General features: G+C 51.2%; 1 protein-coding gene across 1 annotated transcript in view; it reads right to left on the bottom strand.

Annotated features, from left to right (window-relative positions):
* Positions 1-1,070: 1,070 nt before the first annotated feature.
* SCLY (selenocysteine lyase) overlaps positions 1,071-19,571 on the bottom strand; it is a 42,614-nt gene continuing 24,113 nt past the window's right edge. The window contains exons 5-12 of the mRNA XM_019629364.1: positions 17,089-17,216; positions 16,742-16,906; positions 15,831-15,937; positions 8,217-8,253; positions 6,115-6,198; positions 5,501-5,603; positions 4,275-4,350; positions 1,071-2,171 (exon numbers count right to left, since the gene is read on the bottom strand). Coding sequence (XP_019484909.1) covers positions 2,018-2,171; positions 4,275-4,350; positions 5,501-5,603; positions 6,115-6,198; positions 8,217-8,253; positions 15,831-15,937; positions 16,742-16,906; positions 17,089-17,216 — 854 coding nt within the window. The 3' untranslated portion in view covers positions 1,071-2,017. The remainder of the gene's footprint in view (positions 2,172-4,274; positions 4,351-5,500; positions 5,604-6,114; positions 6,199-8,216; positions 8,254-15,830; positions 15,938-16,741; positions 16,907-17,088; positions 17,217-19,571) is intronic.

Below are 19,571 nucleotides of genomic sequence, written 5' to 3'. Positions count from 1 at the left end.
GGCCCGGCCAACCAGCCGGCTCTCGGGGCTCAGGCACAGGCCTGGCTTCCTGTTTCAGGTGTGGACGCAGCTCTGGGCTCCGGTTACCCGATAAGCAGCACACAGGGCAGATGGGAGGCGGCAAGGTTGGGGGGCGGGCCTTGGGGAGCAGGCAGGCCCTGCAGCCCCGCCCGAGCCACTCCTGTGGTGCCCAGAGCTGTGGTGGGTAGAGGGTGCAGGGGAAGGACCCACACCGGGTCCAGGTTGGGGTGGGTGCCGGCCAGTGGATGCTGCCCCGCGGCTGGACCATGCCTCTTCCTCCCATGGTGCAAAGACTGAGCAGATGCATGAGTGTGTCAGCCTGAGACAGACTTCCTGCACCCAGTGGGTGTTTACAGTTACAAGCATCCTTTCAAGAAAGCAGCAGGTTCCCTAGCATCTGTGTCCCCCAGTGTGGGCAGTGGCCCTGAGGCCCCTGCTGGTCTGTGGGGAGGCCACCTGGAAGGGCAGACCCATCCACTGTGGGGCCCTTTCCAGGGAACTTACCACCAGGTGCGTGGCAGTCTAAATGTTTCAGCTGTGTCGTCCCACAGGGAGCTGAGGGCCCACCTCCCCCTGGGAAATCTACCCTGGATGTTGACCCTCGGCTGGCCTGAGCTTTGCAGGCCCTGCGGCTGCTCAGGCCCAGCGATGGGCACAGGCCTGACACTGGACGGGGGCCTCGGAGTTGAGTGAGGGTCTGGAGGTCCCCACATCAGCCCACCTTCCAACCACAGCAACCGAGTCTGTGGGGCTGTGGATAAGGGTCCCAAGTGCATTTTCCAGAATGTTCTCTTCAGTGGGGCTGGACACCCACAGTTCTTTGCTGGGGAAGCTGGGATTGTAGCCTGTGCCAGGAAGCCACAGGGCATTGCATGTTAGGGACCTGCTTTCTAGGGGCTTCCAGAGACTCAATCTTAAGCTGAACTTCCTGAGCTAAAGTGTGATGAGTCGGGGTTGCTGCACAGCCCTCTAACCCACCCCCACAGCCAGCTCACATACACTGGTGCCCCTGAGAGAAGCACCCACTAGAAAAGATAGAAAACGTCCAATACGGGGCTAAAATCTTTCATTAGTTCATTTAATTTCTCATCATTGTTTCCTCAATGTCATCGTGCAGTTCTTTGCACCTTACAACCACACGATCAGCGTTATTTGATTAAAAAGTCGTTCCTATGTAAGTGACATCTGCTGTGTATCACAACGCACAAAGCATCTGCCATGATAAAGAATTCTCCTGCAGATAAAATGAAGGTGAAGGCCGAGTCAGGGGTGAACCGGCTTTCCACCTCAGGAACGACCCAGAGCCACATAAGCAGCGGCCACCCCACGACTCGGTGACATCTGGGCTGAGACCCTGAGCAAATGATCAACGGGGAGAGGACAGATGGGGCCTGAGACTGGTGGGGAGGCGGTGTGGCCGGCAGCCTGGAGACCGCAGGGCTCGCAAGTGCGGACACTGAGCAGAGAGAGGGCCTGTCTGGAAAGGGCTTGAGAAGGGCCGGGGGTGGGGGCGCCGGCGTAAACCAACCGCTGTACAGACATTTACAGGGAGGCCATGAGCAAAACCAAAAATCAGGGTTCCTATTTTCATGACATTAATAGCAACTGGCAACTGATTATAAATACTAGGACTTTATCTTCAGGACAAAAATGCCACATCCCAGGAAGGGGACATTGGGAACAGGCTCGGCCTACTTCCTAGAGGGCAGTGTGGTCACAGCTAAAGTGTTTCCACTTCACCCTGGGCCACTCAGCAGCAGCGAGAGTGACAGGCTGTGCAGGTGTGTGTCCTGGGCCCATAAGCACCTGTGGGGTCTGTGTGCCGAGCAGAGCCCCTCCTCATTGACCTGCATACGGGGGTGGGCAGAGCCCAGAGTACACACAAACCCCAGTCACTGCGCTCAGACACTCTGAGACAAAATGGAGACATGGACAAATCAAGAAGTGTCACCCTGGCGCAGCCCTCAGAAAGGCTGCCTGTGAGGTGGCCTCGGCACTAGGCCTTGCCCTCCAGCCGGGCCACGGCCTGCTTCAGGTCCTGGACCACGAGGTCCACGTCTGCCCTGGTGGTGCTACGGCCCACGCTGAGCCGGAGCGCGTTCCTGGCCACGTCAGAGGGGATGCCACAGCTCAGCAGCACCGGGGACGGCCTGCAGGGGCAAGAGCGGAGTTAGCTGTCATGGAGAAAGGCACAGGAAGGGACATGGCCCCTCTGCTCTCAGCAGTGCCCACCTCCCCTCTCTGCAGACACAGCCCTGAGCCCACCCGTCTTCCAGGCCCAGCTCCAAAGCCTCCCTTGTTCTCCCCGTCCCGGGTCCTCTCGTGCTGGGGACTACACAGCACTGTGGCCTCTCCCCGCACAGACCCTCTGCCCAGAGCATGACAGACCTCTAGTCACTGTGTCCAGCGAGCCAGCCCTGGGATACAGGGGCTTCCAGGTCTCAGAGGTGCGCATGCGCGCGCGCACACACACACACACACACACACACACACACACACACATACATGGCACACGCATATGGCGCACACACATGCGCGGCAGAGTGTCCTGCCTCCAGCACAGCATTTGAGGCTGTGGTGACCCCAGGCCTGTTTTGGGTTTTTTGCAGCACCGAGCACAGGGCTTTGGTGCCTGGGGTCCTGGCCCATATTTATTGCCTGAAGGTGGCTCTGAAGCTGGGCCCCATGAGGCTCACCCCCGTCCTCAAATCCCCAAGCAGAGCCACTGCTCAAGGTCTTTCCTTCACAAGCGGCCCATAAGCCAGGGGGCCGAACAGTATGGCAGACTGTGCTGTCAGACTACAGCGCCTGAAAACTGCCCAGATAAGTGCCCTTTATATCCAGGGCCAGGTGAAAGGGGGTGCATTTCATCACCTCCAGTCACCAAGTGTCAGAGCTGGAGGCCCCTGCAGCCCATCCTGCCACAGGTGAGAGCAGGACTGGGCACGGATGCGGCCTCCCCCACTGGGTGACCTCACCTCCTAATCCAGGAGGCGCCAGCAGAGGGGCACCCCTACCTCACACAGGGCATTGAGCACGTGCCTCCATCGCCTTCTTCCACCCTCGCAGGGGCCACTCTAGACACTTGTCCCTCTGAGCCATGCTGCCAGCCCCTCCTCACGCCCTCTGCCTCCACTGCCACCCCTTCCCCTTCCCGCCTCTGTGGCCATGAAGGCTGCAGAGCGCACCTGCCAGCTTGACCGCTCTGCCTCAGTTTCCTCGTCCTAGAAATGGACTACTCAGATCCTCCCGCGGGTCGTGGAGGGTGTTCCGTGAGCGATGGCACACCTGAGCGCGCAGCAAGGGACAGAACCCATGTGCCCTTTCTCTGCGCTCCAGGCTGGCCTGGCCTCACTGCTCCTCACGGTGATTCTGGCTGTCATATCTGGGCTCCGGGCCCCACCTGCCCCCCACAGTCCCACAGCTGCAGGGCGCTAAGGCCGCCTCGTCCAGGCCACAGGGCGCTCTGCTCTAGGAGCCCTCTCCAGAGTCTCATGTGCGCAGGCACGACCCCAGCTAACCCTGAGCACATCCACGTCTGCTCTCTCCGGAAGCCCAGGGCTTTATCCAGCTCCGCTCCCACCTCTGCAGCCCCACACCCACAACAAACCAGAAACCGAGCCTCTTTCTCCTCCTCCGGGGGTGCATGATGCCTGAGCCCCCACAGTCGGCCTGGTTCCACCCCCCATCACCATCTGCCTTCCTGTACCCGGCAGGGGAAGCTAGTTATATGAAACCCAAACCTGATGTGTCACACCCCTTCAGGAGCCCCCATTTTCCTTTTTTTTTTTTTTTTAGCTGAGCCATCCTGCTACCTGTTGGCAGCTCAGCGGCTGCTCAGCTCGGGCTGGACTTGAACCGCTGTTGCTCAGAGCTCGAACTCTTGAGCGAGCTCTTAACCAACTGAGCCACTCAGCCGGCCCTCAGGAGCCCCCATTTTCTTGAGGACTGAGTGAGTGCTCTGCAGCCGGCCCCTCCCGGCTCCGCCCCTGCTCGCACAGCCCCGCTCTGGCCCCGCCCCGCCCCAGCCCCGCCCCTCTCCCCGCCCCACCTGACGCTGGAAGTGTCAGTTCTCTTCTCCTGGTCACCTGCTGGTCCTGCTTTAGGCTGCAGCTTCCACCCTCCCCTCCTGAGGGCCCACAGAGGGTCTCTGCTACGCCGGCCCCTGGCCCTGAGAGATCTGGTCACTTTCTATCCCCACCACGCTGCACAGCACAGTGAAGGCGCAGGCCCAGCACCTGGAGAGCACTTACCGGTCCCCGTGGTCCGAGTGGCACGCAGCCCCCACGCTGGCCAGCAGCGTCCTGCACTGTGCCAGCACCAAGCGGCCTGTGGAGACAGCACACGTCCCCTGAGGCGGCGATCCCAGGCGGGGCCCACCTGTCCCGCCCCCGCTGCCTCTCCCGTGCAGCGCGTCTTGACGCTCTCTCCATCGTGCCACCTGATGGAACCCCGGCACACAGGCCCTGAGCACAGGTGACAGAAAGCACAGCAGGACCCAGAGAAAAAGCTTCCTCTCTCCCTGGGCTGCAGAAAAGCAGGCACTGTTCTCCTAGAACTGCCCTTGAAAGCGTTATTTCCAATAATAGACCATCTAGTAAGACACCCAGAATTCCGATTCGCGGCCTCACTTAATATAAACGTGCACCTGCGTGTTCCAAAGGTAGAGACACTTGGCAGCTGTCTTTATGGAGCCAGAAGGCACCCCGTGTTCTCTCATCTGCAGCGATTAAAACTATAAACCGATGACTGCAGGTTTAATTAAAAGGGCAACCTGTCTCATTTAAGTTAACGCCAGTCATCACTGAATACAAAGTCCACCCCATTAAAAGGGGAAGCGAGGGCAGGACCCGAGCTTCCCACGGCAAGGACACGCGGCTTCCGTCCCAGTGAGGACGCGCTGCAGCCCAATCCTCGCTAACGAGCGACGCTGCCCGCTGCTCCGTAACCAGGACGACAAACCAGCGACCACCCCGTCTTCTAAGGCAAATGTGATCTGCAGAGGAGGCTCACTGAGGCTCACTGGGGCTTGCGGGGCCACCGGAATGTCCTCACGGTGAAACACAGCAGGTCACCGTCCTGGACGTGGGTGCCAGGGACTCAGGACGAGCCCTGTCGCAGGAACAGGGAAAACGCACAGCTCCTGCACTTCGTCCTTACTCTCAGCCACTTTTTAAAGCTGACTGCCTCTATTTTCCCTTACCCTCAAAAAATATTTTATAAATCGCTGACAAAAATGGACCACCTAGCCTCAGTGTAGTGAATTTGATGGCCCTTCCCAAACGGCTTTCGGGTGGGCGCTGCGGCTGGTGCAGCGCTGGGCACCCCAGGTCCTGGGCGCCAGGGCAACGAGCGGCTTGGGGGACAGAGCCGCCAGAGCCCGGCCCACCACAGGACAGCGCCTCCTTCGCTCCCGAGCCGTGGTCCCCCACCACACCACGGGGAGGCCGCGGGGAGGCCAGGCGGTGCCGATCCTCACCTTGGAGCTGGGGTCCCCTGATGGAGAAGTTACACGTGTTGCAGAGTCGCTCAGTCCCTGGAAACTGGCTGTTGAAATGGATAGTCTTCTTATCAAATTCAGCCTGAAAAACCAACGAAATCTTCAGTAACGGTGTCAAAGCCCCTCGCCCACGAACTTTAGATTTTTCTGGGAAACAAAACTTCAACCTCAACCCATAAAATAGTTATCCATACGCATCTACCTATAATAGGGGACTATGGAAAGCAAAGTTAATTAGGAGAAAAATTCAGAACACATACGGGTCTTCTACACACACTCCTTAAATGTACCACCTCTGGTGTGTGTTTATCCCAAGTCTGTGAAAATGGTAATCCACTTGGTCTAAACTCCCTCTTTGGGTGTTTCTGACTCCAGCTCACGTCTGGTCATTTAATTCTTCCCTATTCGCTCGTGACCTTGGTTGTTCCCAGAGTCCCCGGGCAATGGGCTCCAGTCTACACAGCTCCTTTCATCCAGTACAGTCACACCCCATGTCCTGCCTGCTCCCTGGGTCCCCATCCTCACTGCTTACTGGCAGAGGAAACCACCAGGCCTAACAGACACCCGCTCCGCCTCGGCTGACCGCCACTCACTGCCAGCCTCTCCTCCAGATAGTCGCGAATGTCCCTCATGTGAGCCTCATAAGCCTCGCAGTTCTCTGTCACCAGCTCAGCGGCCTAGGGACACAGGAAGGTGACAATGCAAGAAAGCATCCAATTATTGTCAAGCAAAGGAGAGACAGGAGCTGTGAGTAGTGGAGGTGATAATTCCTGATGGGAGAAACTGCTCATTTTCTAGAACAGTGGTTCTCAACCTTTCACAGGGGTCACCTACGACCATCGGAAAACACATATTTTCGATGTTCTTAGGAACCGAGACACCGCTCCTCTATCCATCTCCAGGCCCACATGCAGATACGCCCACATACGTGTACCCGGCAACCCCTGTGAAAGGGTTGTTCAATCCCCAAAGGGGTCGCGACCCACAGGTTGAGAACCGCTGTTCTAGAATATCATAAATAGTACCTCCTGAGTGACTCTGTATCAGGGACCATGATAAGTGATATCTGCACTTTTCCACAGGAATTTACTTTATCGAGCACTTCCTGATACCTCCAGGGACCAGCGATGCCACAGCCCTGAAGAGCAAGAACCCCAGCCTTCAAGGAGACGGCACAGCAGAGGGAATAAAGAGGGGCCGCTGGAGCAGGGAGGGAGGGGACAGGGCCCAGCGGCCCCGGTGACAGCCGGGACCTGAGCCTCTGTGCAGGCAGCGTGGGATCCAAACCCCCTCGGGTTCTGAGGAAGGGGCGAGGTGACCCGACCTGCGTGCTTCACCATCATTCTGGATGCTGTGTGGAGAGTGGGAGCCTGGCAGGTGTGGGCAAAGGCAGGAGGACCTGGCCGAGGCGGTGGCCATGGACAAGATGCAGATCACCCGTGTGTCACTGAGACCGAACAGGCCTGGCTGGTGCATCAGCCAGGGGTCAAGGTGGGGTCAAGGGCACCTCCCAGCTGGGCCATCATCTAAGCACCAGGAGGCATCTCTTTAGGAAGCTGCTACCACAACCCTTATCCTGCAGGCCGGATGGCCAGGGGTCAGCGGGGTGGAGCCATGTAACCGAGGGGACCGAGCGAACCTGCACCCTGACGTTTCTCTGCTGTGATGACTTCACTGTATTTCTTAATGAGAAGACTCGGACAAAGAACTTCTCCCTGTAAATGCTCAGCATGTGAGACCCACTCCACAGGCCTCAAGGAGAACATCAGGGCGAAACAGAAAATTGGAGAGTTTCTCCTTATAGCTGTCATCTGTTGCGATCGTGAGCGTGATCTCCATAAAGTGCTGATGCCTGAGAAAGCTGCTGCAGAAACCACGCAAGATGACGGGACAGCTATGCGGGTCCAGGCAGAGCTCCTGAAACCCTCTAAGTTCCTAAGTGCTAAGAGCACTTGGATCTGTTGTTCTAGTATCCCATCTTTGGCCCCAGTTCCTGACCAAGTCCCTAAATCTCTTGGAATAAATCCCTAGGAATTCCCTGGGGAACAGGAGTGTCTTTTGTTCTAATGAGACAACTCTAGGTGGCTTCTGAATGAAGGCTGGCCACCTAGAAGCTTGGAATTTCCAGCCCCACCCCTTATGGTCCATGGAGGGGTAAGGGGAGAGGGGCGAAGGGCTGGAATGGAGTTAATGATGGACAGAAGTTTGTAAAATCCAGTACGGGGTTGGAAGAGCTTCTAGGCTAGTGAACACGTGGAGGTGCTGGGAGGTTCAGCGGTATCCTTTAGAACATCCTTTAATAATCAACTGGTAATCTAGGTGGTAAAACGTTTCTCTGAGTTCTGTGAGCCGCTCTGGCAAATTATTCAAACCTGGGGTGGGGACAGGGGAAGCTCCAACTTGTAGCCAGTCATCAGAAGTACGGGTGACAACCTGGACTTGGGCCTAGAGTCTGAAGTGTGTGTGTGTGTGTGGGGGGCGCGTGTCTCGTGGGACTGAGCCCTTAACATGGACCTGAAGCCACCTCCAGCCAGACAGAGAAAGAATTGAGTTAAACTGTAGGACCCCCAGCTGGTGTGGCAGAGTGTTGTTCAGTTTGGGAAAACCCACACCAGTGTCACAAGTGTTGTGACTGTGGTAGGAGAGAGAGAGGGCAGGAGGCCAAGGCCATCTGTCCAAGGTCACCAAGGCTTACCTTTCCAAGGCCGGCAATCATTGGGGTGTTCTCCGTCCTGTAAGAGAAAGGATTCAATCCTATTTCCATGCAAAGCAGTTGACAAATGTCCCAGGAAGGAATCCTGTCTATATGAAAGTCGTGTGTTCAGATCAAAACAGAATCACACCAACATGTTTGCTCCACATGTGCCGAGGAGTTGCCCAAATGGCAGCTGCAGGCCCCAGAGCCCTCCCTGCAAAGTGTACCCGTCCTGCCCAGTGACGATGGACTCAGCTGTCTGTGGGCAACACATTGGGTGTCCTCAGTGACAATTCCGTCTGGACCTTTTCCTACCCCAGAGAAACTCATGCTCTGACTGCTGACCTGAGCACACCTTCTGGCCCCCACTCCCAAACCAGGTGAGGGTCTGAGGAACACCCTGCCGACACTGTCCTCTGCGGCCGGCGTTTCATCTGGAGACGCTCAACAATGAAATGGGACGAACCCTTTGTTACTAGACTTTGGGGCATGACAGGCGCACAGGAGAGGGACAAAAGAATCTCCGTAACCAGTGGCGCTCAAACACTGATCTAAGAAATGGTAAAACTGAATGCTTCGCTCTATTTCGGGAAAAACAAAACCAAACATCACCTTAAGAATTTCTTTCATTTTAAGTTTTGGCTACATCAAGTTTTCTTAAGCCTTTGGAGCTGGCAACCACTTGCCTGCCAGTGAATAACAACAGGACAGGTAAGCGCGCAGCTTAGGGGTTACAGGAAACCCCATCTCACCCTCTTCCTTTGACTAGTTTACTGGTCCGCTGTCCCGGGAAGAACCGGGAGCTCCAGGCCGGGAACCAGAGGCCTGAGTGTCATCCTAGGCCGTCTCCTCTACTAGCCAAGGGATCCTAAGGGCGTCCCCTCCCCGGAGCTCCCCCTCATCTGCAGACAACAGGTCAGACCAGGGGCATCTCAGAGGCCTGTGACCTGTGCCTGGGGTGGATGAGCTGGGCCCGTGGAAGACCTGAAGCCTGCTGTGCCAGCCCAGTCTTGTTACCAGGCCCGTCCCCACCACCCCGCCCCACTCCTGAGCAGTCAGCCCTGTTCCACTGCCCCCAAGGGTAACTCACACCGTCTTCCACACCCCATCCGCATACTGAGCTACTTGTCATGGCTTCCGACACCTGAAGCCCCACCTTTTTTTTTAATTCAACTTTTTATTTTGAGATAAGGTAGATACACACAGGTGGTTGTGAGACAGAATATAGACACGCCCTGTGTGCCCTTTACTCAGTTTCCCCCAAGTAACACTACAGCAGTTATCGACAAGGCACAGAACACGCCCCCTTCCCTTCGGCCCCCACCCCCTCCTTCCTCGGCAACCACTCATCTCTGCTCCACTTCTGTCATTTTGTCATTTCTAGACTATTCTAGAAATGGAATCATATAGTTTATAACTTTGGGGCTGGGCTTTTTTCATTCGCCATAATTCTCTGGAGATCCCTCCAGGCTGTTATAGGTATCAACAGTTCATTCCTTTCACTGCTGAGCAGATTGCACGGCTGGTTTAGCTGCTCTCTCGAGAATCACAGGACACCTGGGCTGCCTGCAGTTTGGGGCTCTCAGGAGTAGGCCTTCCACACTCGTGCACAGCGGGCACTGTGAGAAGTCTTCGTTTCTCTGGGATAAATGCCCACGAGCACAGCTGCTGGGCCTTGTGCTAGTTGCGTGTTTGTTTGGTAAGAAACTGCCACACTGTTCCAAATGGCTGTACTACATACATCCCCCTCGCCGTGTGCGAGGGTCCGGCTTCTCCGTGTCCTCACCAGCATTCAGCATAGTCACCGTATTTTAGCCATTCTGATAGGTGGGGGTGATGGCATCTCAGTGTGGGTTTAGTTCGCACTTTCCGAGAAGGTAATGATCTTGAACATCTTTTCATGTGCTTGGCTGCTATCTGTGTGTCTTCTGCTGAAATGCTTGTTCACGACTTTTGCCCATTTTCTGACTGAATTGTTTGGGGTTTTTTTGCTGTTGGGTTTTGAGAATTTATATATTCTAGATACTAGTCCTTTGTCGGATCTGTCATCTGAAAATATTTTCTAGTGTGTAGCTTGTCTTCTTATCTTCTTAACGTCTTTAGCAGGGCAAAAGTTTTAAATTTTGATGAAGTTTGACTTATCAGTTTTTCCTTCTATAGATGCTTTTGATGTCAAGTCTAAGAACTCTTTGACTGACTCTAGAGCCTGAAGATGTTTTCCTGTTTTATTTTAAGTTTTATAGTTTTTTGTTTTACACCTAAGTTTGTGATCTATTATGAGTTAACATTTGATGAGATGTGAGACTTGGGTCGAGGTTCATTTTTCTGCCTATGGATGTTCACCATCTTTCTTCTACTGAATTGGTTTTGCATGTTATTTGGGCATATTTCTGGGCGTGTCTATTCTGTTCCAATTATCTACTTTTGGGATTTTGGTAGACAGGAATTGTGTTAAGCCTGTATGTCAAATTTGGAAGAACTGACATCTGTACTCTATTGAGTCTTTCGATCCATGAACATGGTATGCCTCTCCATTTATTTAGACTTCTGTTTCTTTCATCCGCACTGTGCAGTGGTCAGCATGTCTGAGTAGTTTTGCATGACTGTAAATGGTAACGTATTTTTATTGGGTTGTCGGAAAAGTCATGACGTATTTTCTCTCTGTTTTTCGTTGCAAAAATGTGTCATGACTTTTCCAACAACCCAACAGTTTGGTTCTCTATATGTTCATTATCAGTATATAGAAATACAATTGATTTCTGTATGTTTATCTTGATCCTGGGAACTTGCTGAACTCACTGATTAATTGTAGTAGTTTTCTTATCTATTCTGTGGGGTTTTCTTCATAGACAATCATGTGATCTACCCATTGGGACAGTTTTGCCTCCTCCTTTCCAATCCGTACACCTTGTTTTTTTCCTGCCTTACTGCACTGACCAGAACTTCCAGCACTGTGGGCTAACAGTGTGAGGGTGGACACCCTGGCTTGCTCCTGGTCACAGGGTGAAACGGAGCATGATCTCAGCTGTCTGGTTTTTTATAGATCCTCTTTTCAAGTTGAAGTTCTCCTCTAATCAGATTATGGGATGGTTTTTAAGGAATGAGTGTTGAATTTTGTTACATGCTTTTTCTACCTGTATTGATAGGATCATGCTATTTTTCTTCTTTAAGAAGCTGGATTACTTTGATTGCTTTTTGAATATTGAACCAGCCATGCATCCCTAGAACAAATTCCACTTTGTCACGGAGTATAAATTATTTTTATATATTGCTGAATTCTATTTGCTAGTATTTTGTCAAAGACTTTTGCATCTAAATTCATGACGGATCTTTGGTCTGCAGTTTTTTTGTGCTTTGTCTGGTTTTAAATCAGGATTGTACTAGCATCATGAAATGAATTGGAAAGTATCCCCTCCTCTTTAATTTTCTGGAGGAGATTGTGTAGAAATGGTGTTAATTCTTCTTTAAACGTTTGGTAGACTTCACCGGTGAAATCATCTGGGCCTGGAAATTTGAGGGGTAGGGACTTTTAAAATTATGAAATCAATTTCCTAGTAGTTAGAGATATTCAAATGATCTATCTCATATTAGGTGAGATGTGGTCATTTGTGTTTCTTGACAAACTGGTTCACTACACTTAAGTTGAAAATTTTATGTGTGTCGGGTTGTTTGTAACATTCCTTTATTATCCTTTTGATGTTTGTAGGGTCTGAAGTGATGTCCCATTTCACTCTGGATGTTGGCAATTTGTGTCTTCTCTCTTTTTTTTTGTCAGTCTTACTAGAAGTTTGTCAGTTTTATCAATATTTTAAAAAAACCAGCTCTTTGGGCCGGCCGAGTGGCGTGATGGTTAAGAGCTGGCTTGGGATGCCAGAGGGCCCCGGTTCGGATCCCACATGAGGGCCAGTGACACTGCCCTCTACATCTAAGATGCTGAACAACAGTTCAACCTGGAGCTGGGCTGCCGTGAGTCACCAGCGGTGGAGTAGGCTGCAGCCCCTGCTGCAGTGGGGTGCCATGGGCTACCGTGTGTAGCCGGCAGCCAGTGTGAGCGGCCAGCAGCCACTGTGAGCGGCCGTCCAGAAGCCGGCGACTGATCTGCCTCGCCCGGGAAGAGTGCAATGATGGTGCCAACTTGGGCCAGTGAAGCAACGTCCTCCACAACTAGACTGAAGAACAAAACGACAGCAACTTGTCTGTTCCCCTTCCCCCAATTCCCGAGCGCTGTTCCCATCCCCCAACTCCCCAATAAAAATCTTAAAAAACAAACAAACAAAAAACCAGCTCTTTGTTTCAGTGATTTTTTAAAAAAATCATTTTTGTTTTCAATTTCATTGATTTCTGTTATCTTTCTTATCTCCTTACTTCTGTTTGCTTTAGATTTATTTTGTTGTACATTTTCTAGGTGGGAGCTTAGATTATTGACTTGAGAATCTCCCTCTTTCTAATGTATACATTTAGTGCTATAGATTTCCCTCTCAGGGGTGCTTTAGATTTGTCTCACAGGTTTTGAAAAGTTGTATTTTCATTCGTTTCAATGTACTTAATGCCTTTAACATTCCTCTGTGACCCATGGATCATTTAGAAGTGTGTTGTTTTTTTTCTAAGTGTTTGGAGATTTTCTCATTATCTTCCAGTTACTGATTTCTAGTTTGATTCCACTGTGGTTAGAACACATTCTATATGATTTCAGTTCTTTGTATACATCAAGGTTTGTTTTATGGCACAGGATACGGTCGATCTTCATACAGGTGTCATAAAAAAGTATGGTGACTGTTTAAATAAAAATTATTACAGAATATAAGTGTGTTTGAAGCGAGGGGGAGTATTCTGAGGGGGATTAATGGCAATGTGTCTTTTACTGTAATAATTTTTTAAAATTTAAAATTCACCTTATTGTTTGATCACATCTCATATATATTCAGTGGCATTTGAAAAGAATGTGTATTTTGCTGTTGTTGGATGGAGTGTCCTAAACATGTCAGTTAGATCCTGTTGATTGATGGGGGATATTATTCTTCTATATTCTTGTTGACTTTTGTGGTTGTTCTATCCATTGCTGAAGGAAGGGTACTGAAGTCTCCATCTACGTAATTGTGGGTTTGTCTGTTTCTCCTTTCAGTTCTGTGAGTTTCTGTCTCACATATTGTGCAACTCTATTGTTTGGTGCATCACATTGAGGGCTGTTACGTCCTCTTGGTGGACTGACTCTTTCTATCATTATATAATGTTCCGCCCCCCACCCCGTTCTCTGGTAATTGTCTTTGCTCTAGAGTTCCCTTTATCTATTATGTAACCATTTCTGCTTTCCTTTGATTAATCTTTGTATGATACATCTTTTTCCATTCTTTACTTTCAACCTGCCTCTATCACTGTATTTGTAGTGAGTTTCTTGTAGACAGCATATAGTTGGGTCAGTTTTTTAAAATCCACTCTCCCAATCTGTCTTTGAATTGGTGTATTTAGACCACTTACATTTAATGTAATTATTGATGTTAAAACTAAGTCTGCCATTTTATTTTTTGTTTGCTCTCTCTGTTTTTATTTCTAGTTTCTTTTTCCTGCCTGTCTGTGGGTTACTTGGACATCTTTCAGAAGTTCTCAAGTAAAGAATAGAAACTTTACCTCCTTTTATATCCCTTTGTCCTCCACTATTTATAATTATCTTAAGTATTTCTTCCACATGCAGTTGGAACCATATAGACTGTGCTATTATTTTTGCTTAAGCCATCGAGAATAATTTAGAAATCTCAAGAGAAGACGGAAAGCCTATTTTATTTATCCATATTTTTCCTTCCCATACTCTTTCTTTCTGATATCCCAAGTTTCCTTGTGTTACATTTTAGAGAACTTCCTTTAGTCATTTTTAGCATAGGTCTTCCGGTAACACATTCTATTAGCTTCCTTCGTCTGAGAATGTCTCGATTTCCCCTCATCCCTGAGGTTCTGCTGTGTAGAGGATTCTGGCCTGACAGTTCTTTTCTCTGAGCATTTGTAAAACACGGTGCCATTTCCTGGCCTCCATGGTTTCGGATGAGAAATCCACTGTCATTTGAATTAATGTTCCCTATAGGTAAGGTGTCGTTTTTGCTCTGGCTTCCCTCAAGATGTTTTCTTTGTCTGTCATTTTCAGAAGTTTAATTATATGGTGTGGCATGGATTTATTTCACTTTATCTTGTTTGGCATTTGTTCAGCTTCTTAAATCTGTAAGTTTATATCGTCTGTCAAATTTGGGAAGTTTTGGGCCGGCCAAGTGGCTCAGTTGGTTAAGAGCTTGCTTAAGAGTGTGAGCTCCGAGCAACAGGGTCACCAGTTTGATTCCCATATGGGCCAGTGAGCTGCGCCTGAGCTGAGCTACTGCTGAGCTGCCAACAGGTGGCAGGATGGCTCAGAGCACGTGCTCCTAACAACAAGGTTGCCTGTTCGAGATGGCGGGCTACACCCACATGCAACTAAGACTGAACTCGGCATCTTGAGCTGGGCTGCCCGGGTGGCTCAGTGGATAGAGCGTGCGCTCTTAACAACAAGGCTGCTGGTTCGACTCTCGCATGGGATGGTGGCTATGCCCACCTGCAACTAATTGAACACAGCACCTTGAGCTGAGCGGCATAACTGGACTTGGAGCTGAGTTAGCTGCGCTCTCCACAACTAAGATTGAAGGACAACAACTTGTCTGTTCCACTTCCCCAATTCGCCAACGCTGTTCTCCTCCCCCAATTCCCCAATAAAATCTTAAATTAAAAAAAAATGGGGGAAGCTTTCAGCCATGATTTCTTCACATACTTTTTTAGCCTACCTTTTTTTCTCTTCTCCTTCTGGGACTTCAATGAGATGAATTTAGATCTTTTGTACAGTCCCTCAGGTCCCTGAGCCTCTGTTCCATTTTTTCCCCACTTTATTTCTTTTCTGCTGTTTAGACAATTCTATTTATTGTCCTGTCTTCCAGTTCGCCGATTCTTCCCTCTGTGACCCAATTCTGCTGTTGAGCCCATCCACTGAATTTTTATTTTAGTCACCGTAGTTTTTAGTTCTAAAGTTTCCATTTAGTTCTTCTTTACCTCTTCTTTTTCTTTGCTGACACTTTCTATTTCATTCGATTCAAGTGTATGCGTTCAAGCGTTTTTATTGTGTCTGCCTTAAACTCTGTGTTTGACAACTCTAACATCTTTGTCATCTCTGTCTTGGCCGCTACTGGCTGTCTTTTTTTTTTCCGTACAGAACGTGTAGTGCTGGCCCCACCTCATTCCCTGCATGTCACGGGGACACAGGAGCTAGCCAAGAGACCGGGTGCCTCTGTGCGGCCTCCTACCCCCTGGTCGGGAGAATAGCACGTCTCAGCCAGGAGGGCTCCCGCGGCACGTCCGGAGGGGCTGAGCAGAGCCGGATGCTTTCGAGTAGTTGAAAGAAACAGAGATTTCCTTCACCTGCTTTGCATCGTCTCCCAACGGCCTGCGGATCTATCTGCGAGGCCTAAGCATAGAATAGCGGAGCCAGTTTTGATGCGATAGCGATGTGGCCTGTGCCATTACAATGCTCCCAAGAGACAGAAGCCACTGCCCTACAGACAAACAGCACGGCCAGTGGGTCAGGGACTTTGTTAACGTGTACCTTACCCCGGCCTGAAACTCCGTTCCTGTCCACCTCCAAACAGCATCGGGTGCAGAGGGGTATGTTTGCCGAGCCCGCGGACGTAAAGTGCTCCAATCCTGGGACCATAGAACTGAAAGGAAAAGCCAGTCATCTATTCAGCAAGGACCTTCTGACCTTCTCTATATACGTGCTAAAGGCTGGGAGGCCCACAGAGAAACACGCGGTATGTGTGGGCCCCACGGTGGTGCCACTGGTCAGCACTGCAGAAACGTAGGAGTCACAAAGGCCTCCGGGAGCAGGACAGGTGCTGGACTCTGGTTCCCGGCTGGGTGGCAGCAGAGCCGCCCCGCCCATCATGCGGTAGAATGTGCAAAAGGAGAGGGCTGCAGCTAGAGACCACCAAGGGCTTTTCCCGGGATGAGCCCATTTTCCAATCGAAATTAGGCCAACATGTTCAGGGCCACAGTGTCACGCCAACGTATACAGTCCTCCGAAAACCAGCTGGGTGTTTACTGTGCTTTGGAACGGAGCACCAGAAATACTGCAGGCTCTGGTCACTTCCAGAAAGATGACAAAAGCTTCTGGAGGATCTGCACCACTGACTCCTTCCCCCATTCCACCTTGAAGACATGAGTTGCTGTAACTAAACTTTATGCTCAGGAGCCACACTTCAAATCTAGTCAGAGAAGGCAGTAACTTCTTGAACTCCACATCTTCCATCCTCGGGCTGGGAGGTCATGGGCAGGCTGACAAGGGTCTGCGTACACTCTCTGCCCACTGCAGAGAACACGCACTACCTGGCTAACCCGCCCGACGGCTCCCGAGGGCCCTGACGGCAGGTGGGTGATCAGCAGTGTGCGGGCTCTGCTCCAGGCGAGCCTCCAGGTCATGGGGGCTCCTCCCCCCAGGAGGGAAGGGGCCCCTGCGGACGCACCTTGTGCCCCACGATCGTCAGGAAGTCCACGCCCAGGTCCCGCACGTCCACGCGCTGCTTCCCCAAGGCCTGGGAGGCATCCGTGTGCAGGAGGACGCCAGGCAGCCCCGAGGCTGCCCTCTGCTGGTTCAGAGCTGCAACTCGCCGGCTGAGTTCAGGGATGGGCTGAAGGGAGAAAAGCAGAGCTCAGTCGATTGCCTTGATTTGATGAAAACCGAAGGGAAGAAACCAGGAGACGTTAACGAGGTCAGGCCAGACAAGTGACCAAGCACAAGCGCAGAGGAAAAGAGGCCCAGCTGCGACGCGAGCCCAGCAGGGCCTGGCCCTCCGTGCCACCAGGGACGCACCATGATGACGCCGGTCTCATTATTGGCCAGCATGACGGTCACGAGGCACGTGGCTGGCCGGACAGCAGCCAGGATGTCGTCAGCCTCTGCCTGCCCGGTCACCGTGGACACCGGGACAAAGGTTACCGCTGAGGGACAAAACACAAGTACTGAGGTTAATCCCACAACATGTCCTGTGTGACCATTTAGACACAGATTAACTAAAGCACTTTCCACAATTAAAAAAGTAATTTATTGTAAAAGCTCAGAATACTATAAAGAAGGAATATAAGCCCCCATTATCACCCAGCCCAGAAATGGGCGACTTGAACGCTTCTTAAAAGAAGCTTCAGTTGGTGGGTTCACTCTGTGAAACGTGCCCTTTCTGCTCTGCAGGGACCGTGAGGGCCTCGGTTCATGAGAGCGTCTCAGCGAGCCACGTACTTAACCTCCACTCACTCGGCGCTGACCTGCACTTGTCCCAGACACTTATCATCTCACTGCTGCAGATGGCAAATGAGTGCGGGTGACTAAAGAGAGGTTTTTGGTTCAAAACGGTGGAAGACAAACACACCCACTTTCCCCTCAGGGTCCCCCTGAAATGAGAGAACAGATCTATTTCTAAATAAGGGTTACATGTGGACAAGGAATTTTGAGGACTCCCCAGAAAGACAAAAGAAAGGCTAATTCCTATTAGACCAATAGGAATAGTTCACTCAGAGCACTAACAGTATGACATGTCCTGTGACCCTCCAAGTTCAGGGTGCACAGACACAGAGCAGCGCGAAGGCCAACAGGTGAGGCAGACGGAGGACCGGGCTCTGCCGGCCGCGCACCCCCACCTTACACCCAGCAAGCAGGTGACAGCACAGGCCCAAGAGAGGAAAGGCAGCCCGCAGGCTCCCGGTACCGGGAGGGGCCTGCCAAGGAGGGCAGAGTTCAGCGTCTGCTACCCCAGAGAAATGAACACGTGTCCACACACACAGAGACAGACGCTCATAACGGCATTATCCTAACGCCAAATGTTCGCCAACTGAGGAACACACGAACAAAACGTGAGGATCCACATAGGGTGGAGTATTATTCATCCATACAAAGGACTGAAGCCGTGGCACAGGCCACGATGTGGCTAACCCCTGAAAACATGACGCTGAGAGAAGACAGGCCCAAAGGACCACGTGTGGTTGATTCCCTTTATACGCAAGTCCAGGAGTGAGAAACCGCTAGATGCAGCAGCTGCCTCGGGCTGAGGGAAGTGGAGAGTTAGTTAACGGGCATGGGGTTTATTTTGGGGTGGTGACATGTTCTACAGCTTATCGTCTGATGGTCATACAAGCCTGTGAGTACACTAACAACTACGGAACTGCACTTAAATGGGATTGCTGCACAGTATGTGAATTACATCTTCTCCACAAAGCTGATTCATAACAAAAGCAATTGGGAGGGGTGGGGGAGGGGGTATGATAGTCAAAGGCTTCTTTTTATAAAGGGGGGGCGGGGCGGGCACAGGTAGGGAGACGAAAACAGGTACTTGAGCTGATAAACCAAGAAGTGGAGGGCCGGCCGAGTGGTTCAGTTGGTTAAGAGTTCGCACTCAAGAGCTCGCGTGCGAGCTCTGAGCAACAGCGGTTCGAGTCCCAGCCAGAGCTGAGCTGCTGCTGAGCTGCCAACAGGTGGCAGGATGGCTCAGCTTAAAAAAAAAAAGCGGAGATTATGTTTGTAGTGATGAAGTATTAAGTTGGAAGTAATTAAATGACTCTAGGGGACATTAGCAGCACTGCCTCTGAGAAGCAGGACAGGATGGGGGCGGGAGGTGGGGGCCAGGGGCGAGGGAAAGAACCTTTACTTTGTACTTGACACATTTCTATGTTTAAATTATTTCCTCCACATGGATGTTTATACTTTGTAAAACTCTGTAATTTTAAACAAGAGGTTAACCCCACAGTAGCTGATAACAATGCTACTAAATTGCCCTTCTCCAGGGGAATCAGACACAGAGAAAAGGCACAAGGGATTAAGCTGAACTACAATTTAAATAAGAAAGTGAGAACTGACTTTTTTTTAAGTGGTGCATTCAGGTAGGACCAGGAGGAGGAAAACCTTTCAAAGAGTCAAACAGGAAAATCAACAAAATGACTTCACCTCAATGGAGCAGGTCTGTAACAGTCCCTTATCTTAAGATAAAAATACTTGCCCCAAGTCACCTTCAGGTTTCCAGGCAGGTTAAGTAAGAAGGCTAATTAATGCCGGGAAGAAACCACTTCCTTATTTAAAAGAGAGCAGTCCTGGGATAAAAAGGTGCTTCTGTTTTCAAAACTGAGTGGCTACACAGTGTCTCAAGACCCTGTATCACAGGAGTGAAAGAAGGACCAGTTCTCACTGTGTGACAGTGACAGGGCCCTGTCACCGCAGGCCAAACCTGACTCAAGTCTGCCCAGGAGCCTTCGGCGAGGCCCACGCCACCTGCCCTCTGTCCCTCGGCGAGGCCCACGCCACCCTGTCCT

This window comes from Hipposideros armiger, unplaced genomic scaffold (genome assembly GCF_001890085.2).
Source record: "Hipposideros armiger isolate ML-2016 unplaced genomic scaffold, ASM189008v1 scaffold_17, whole genome shotgun sequence".
Lineage (NCBI taxonomy): Eukaryota > Metazoa > Chordata > Mammalia > Chiroptera > Hipposideridae > Hipposideros > Hipposideros armiger.
The sequence above is the reverse complement of the archived record's forward strand: the minus strand, read 5'-3'. Positions and strand labels throughout refer to the sequence as shown.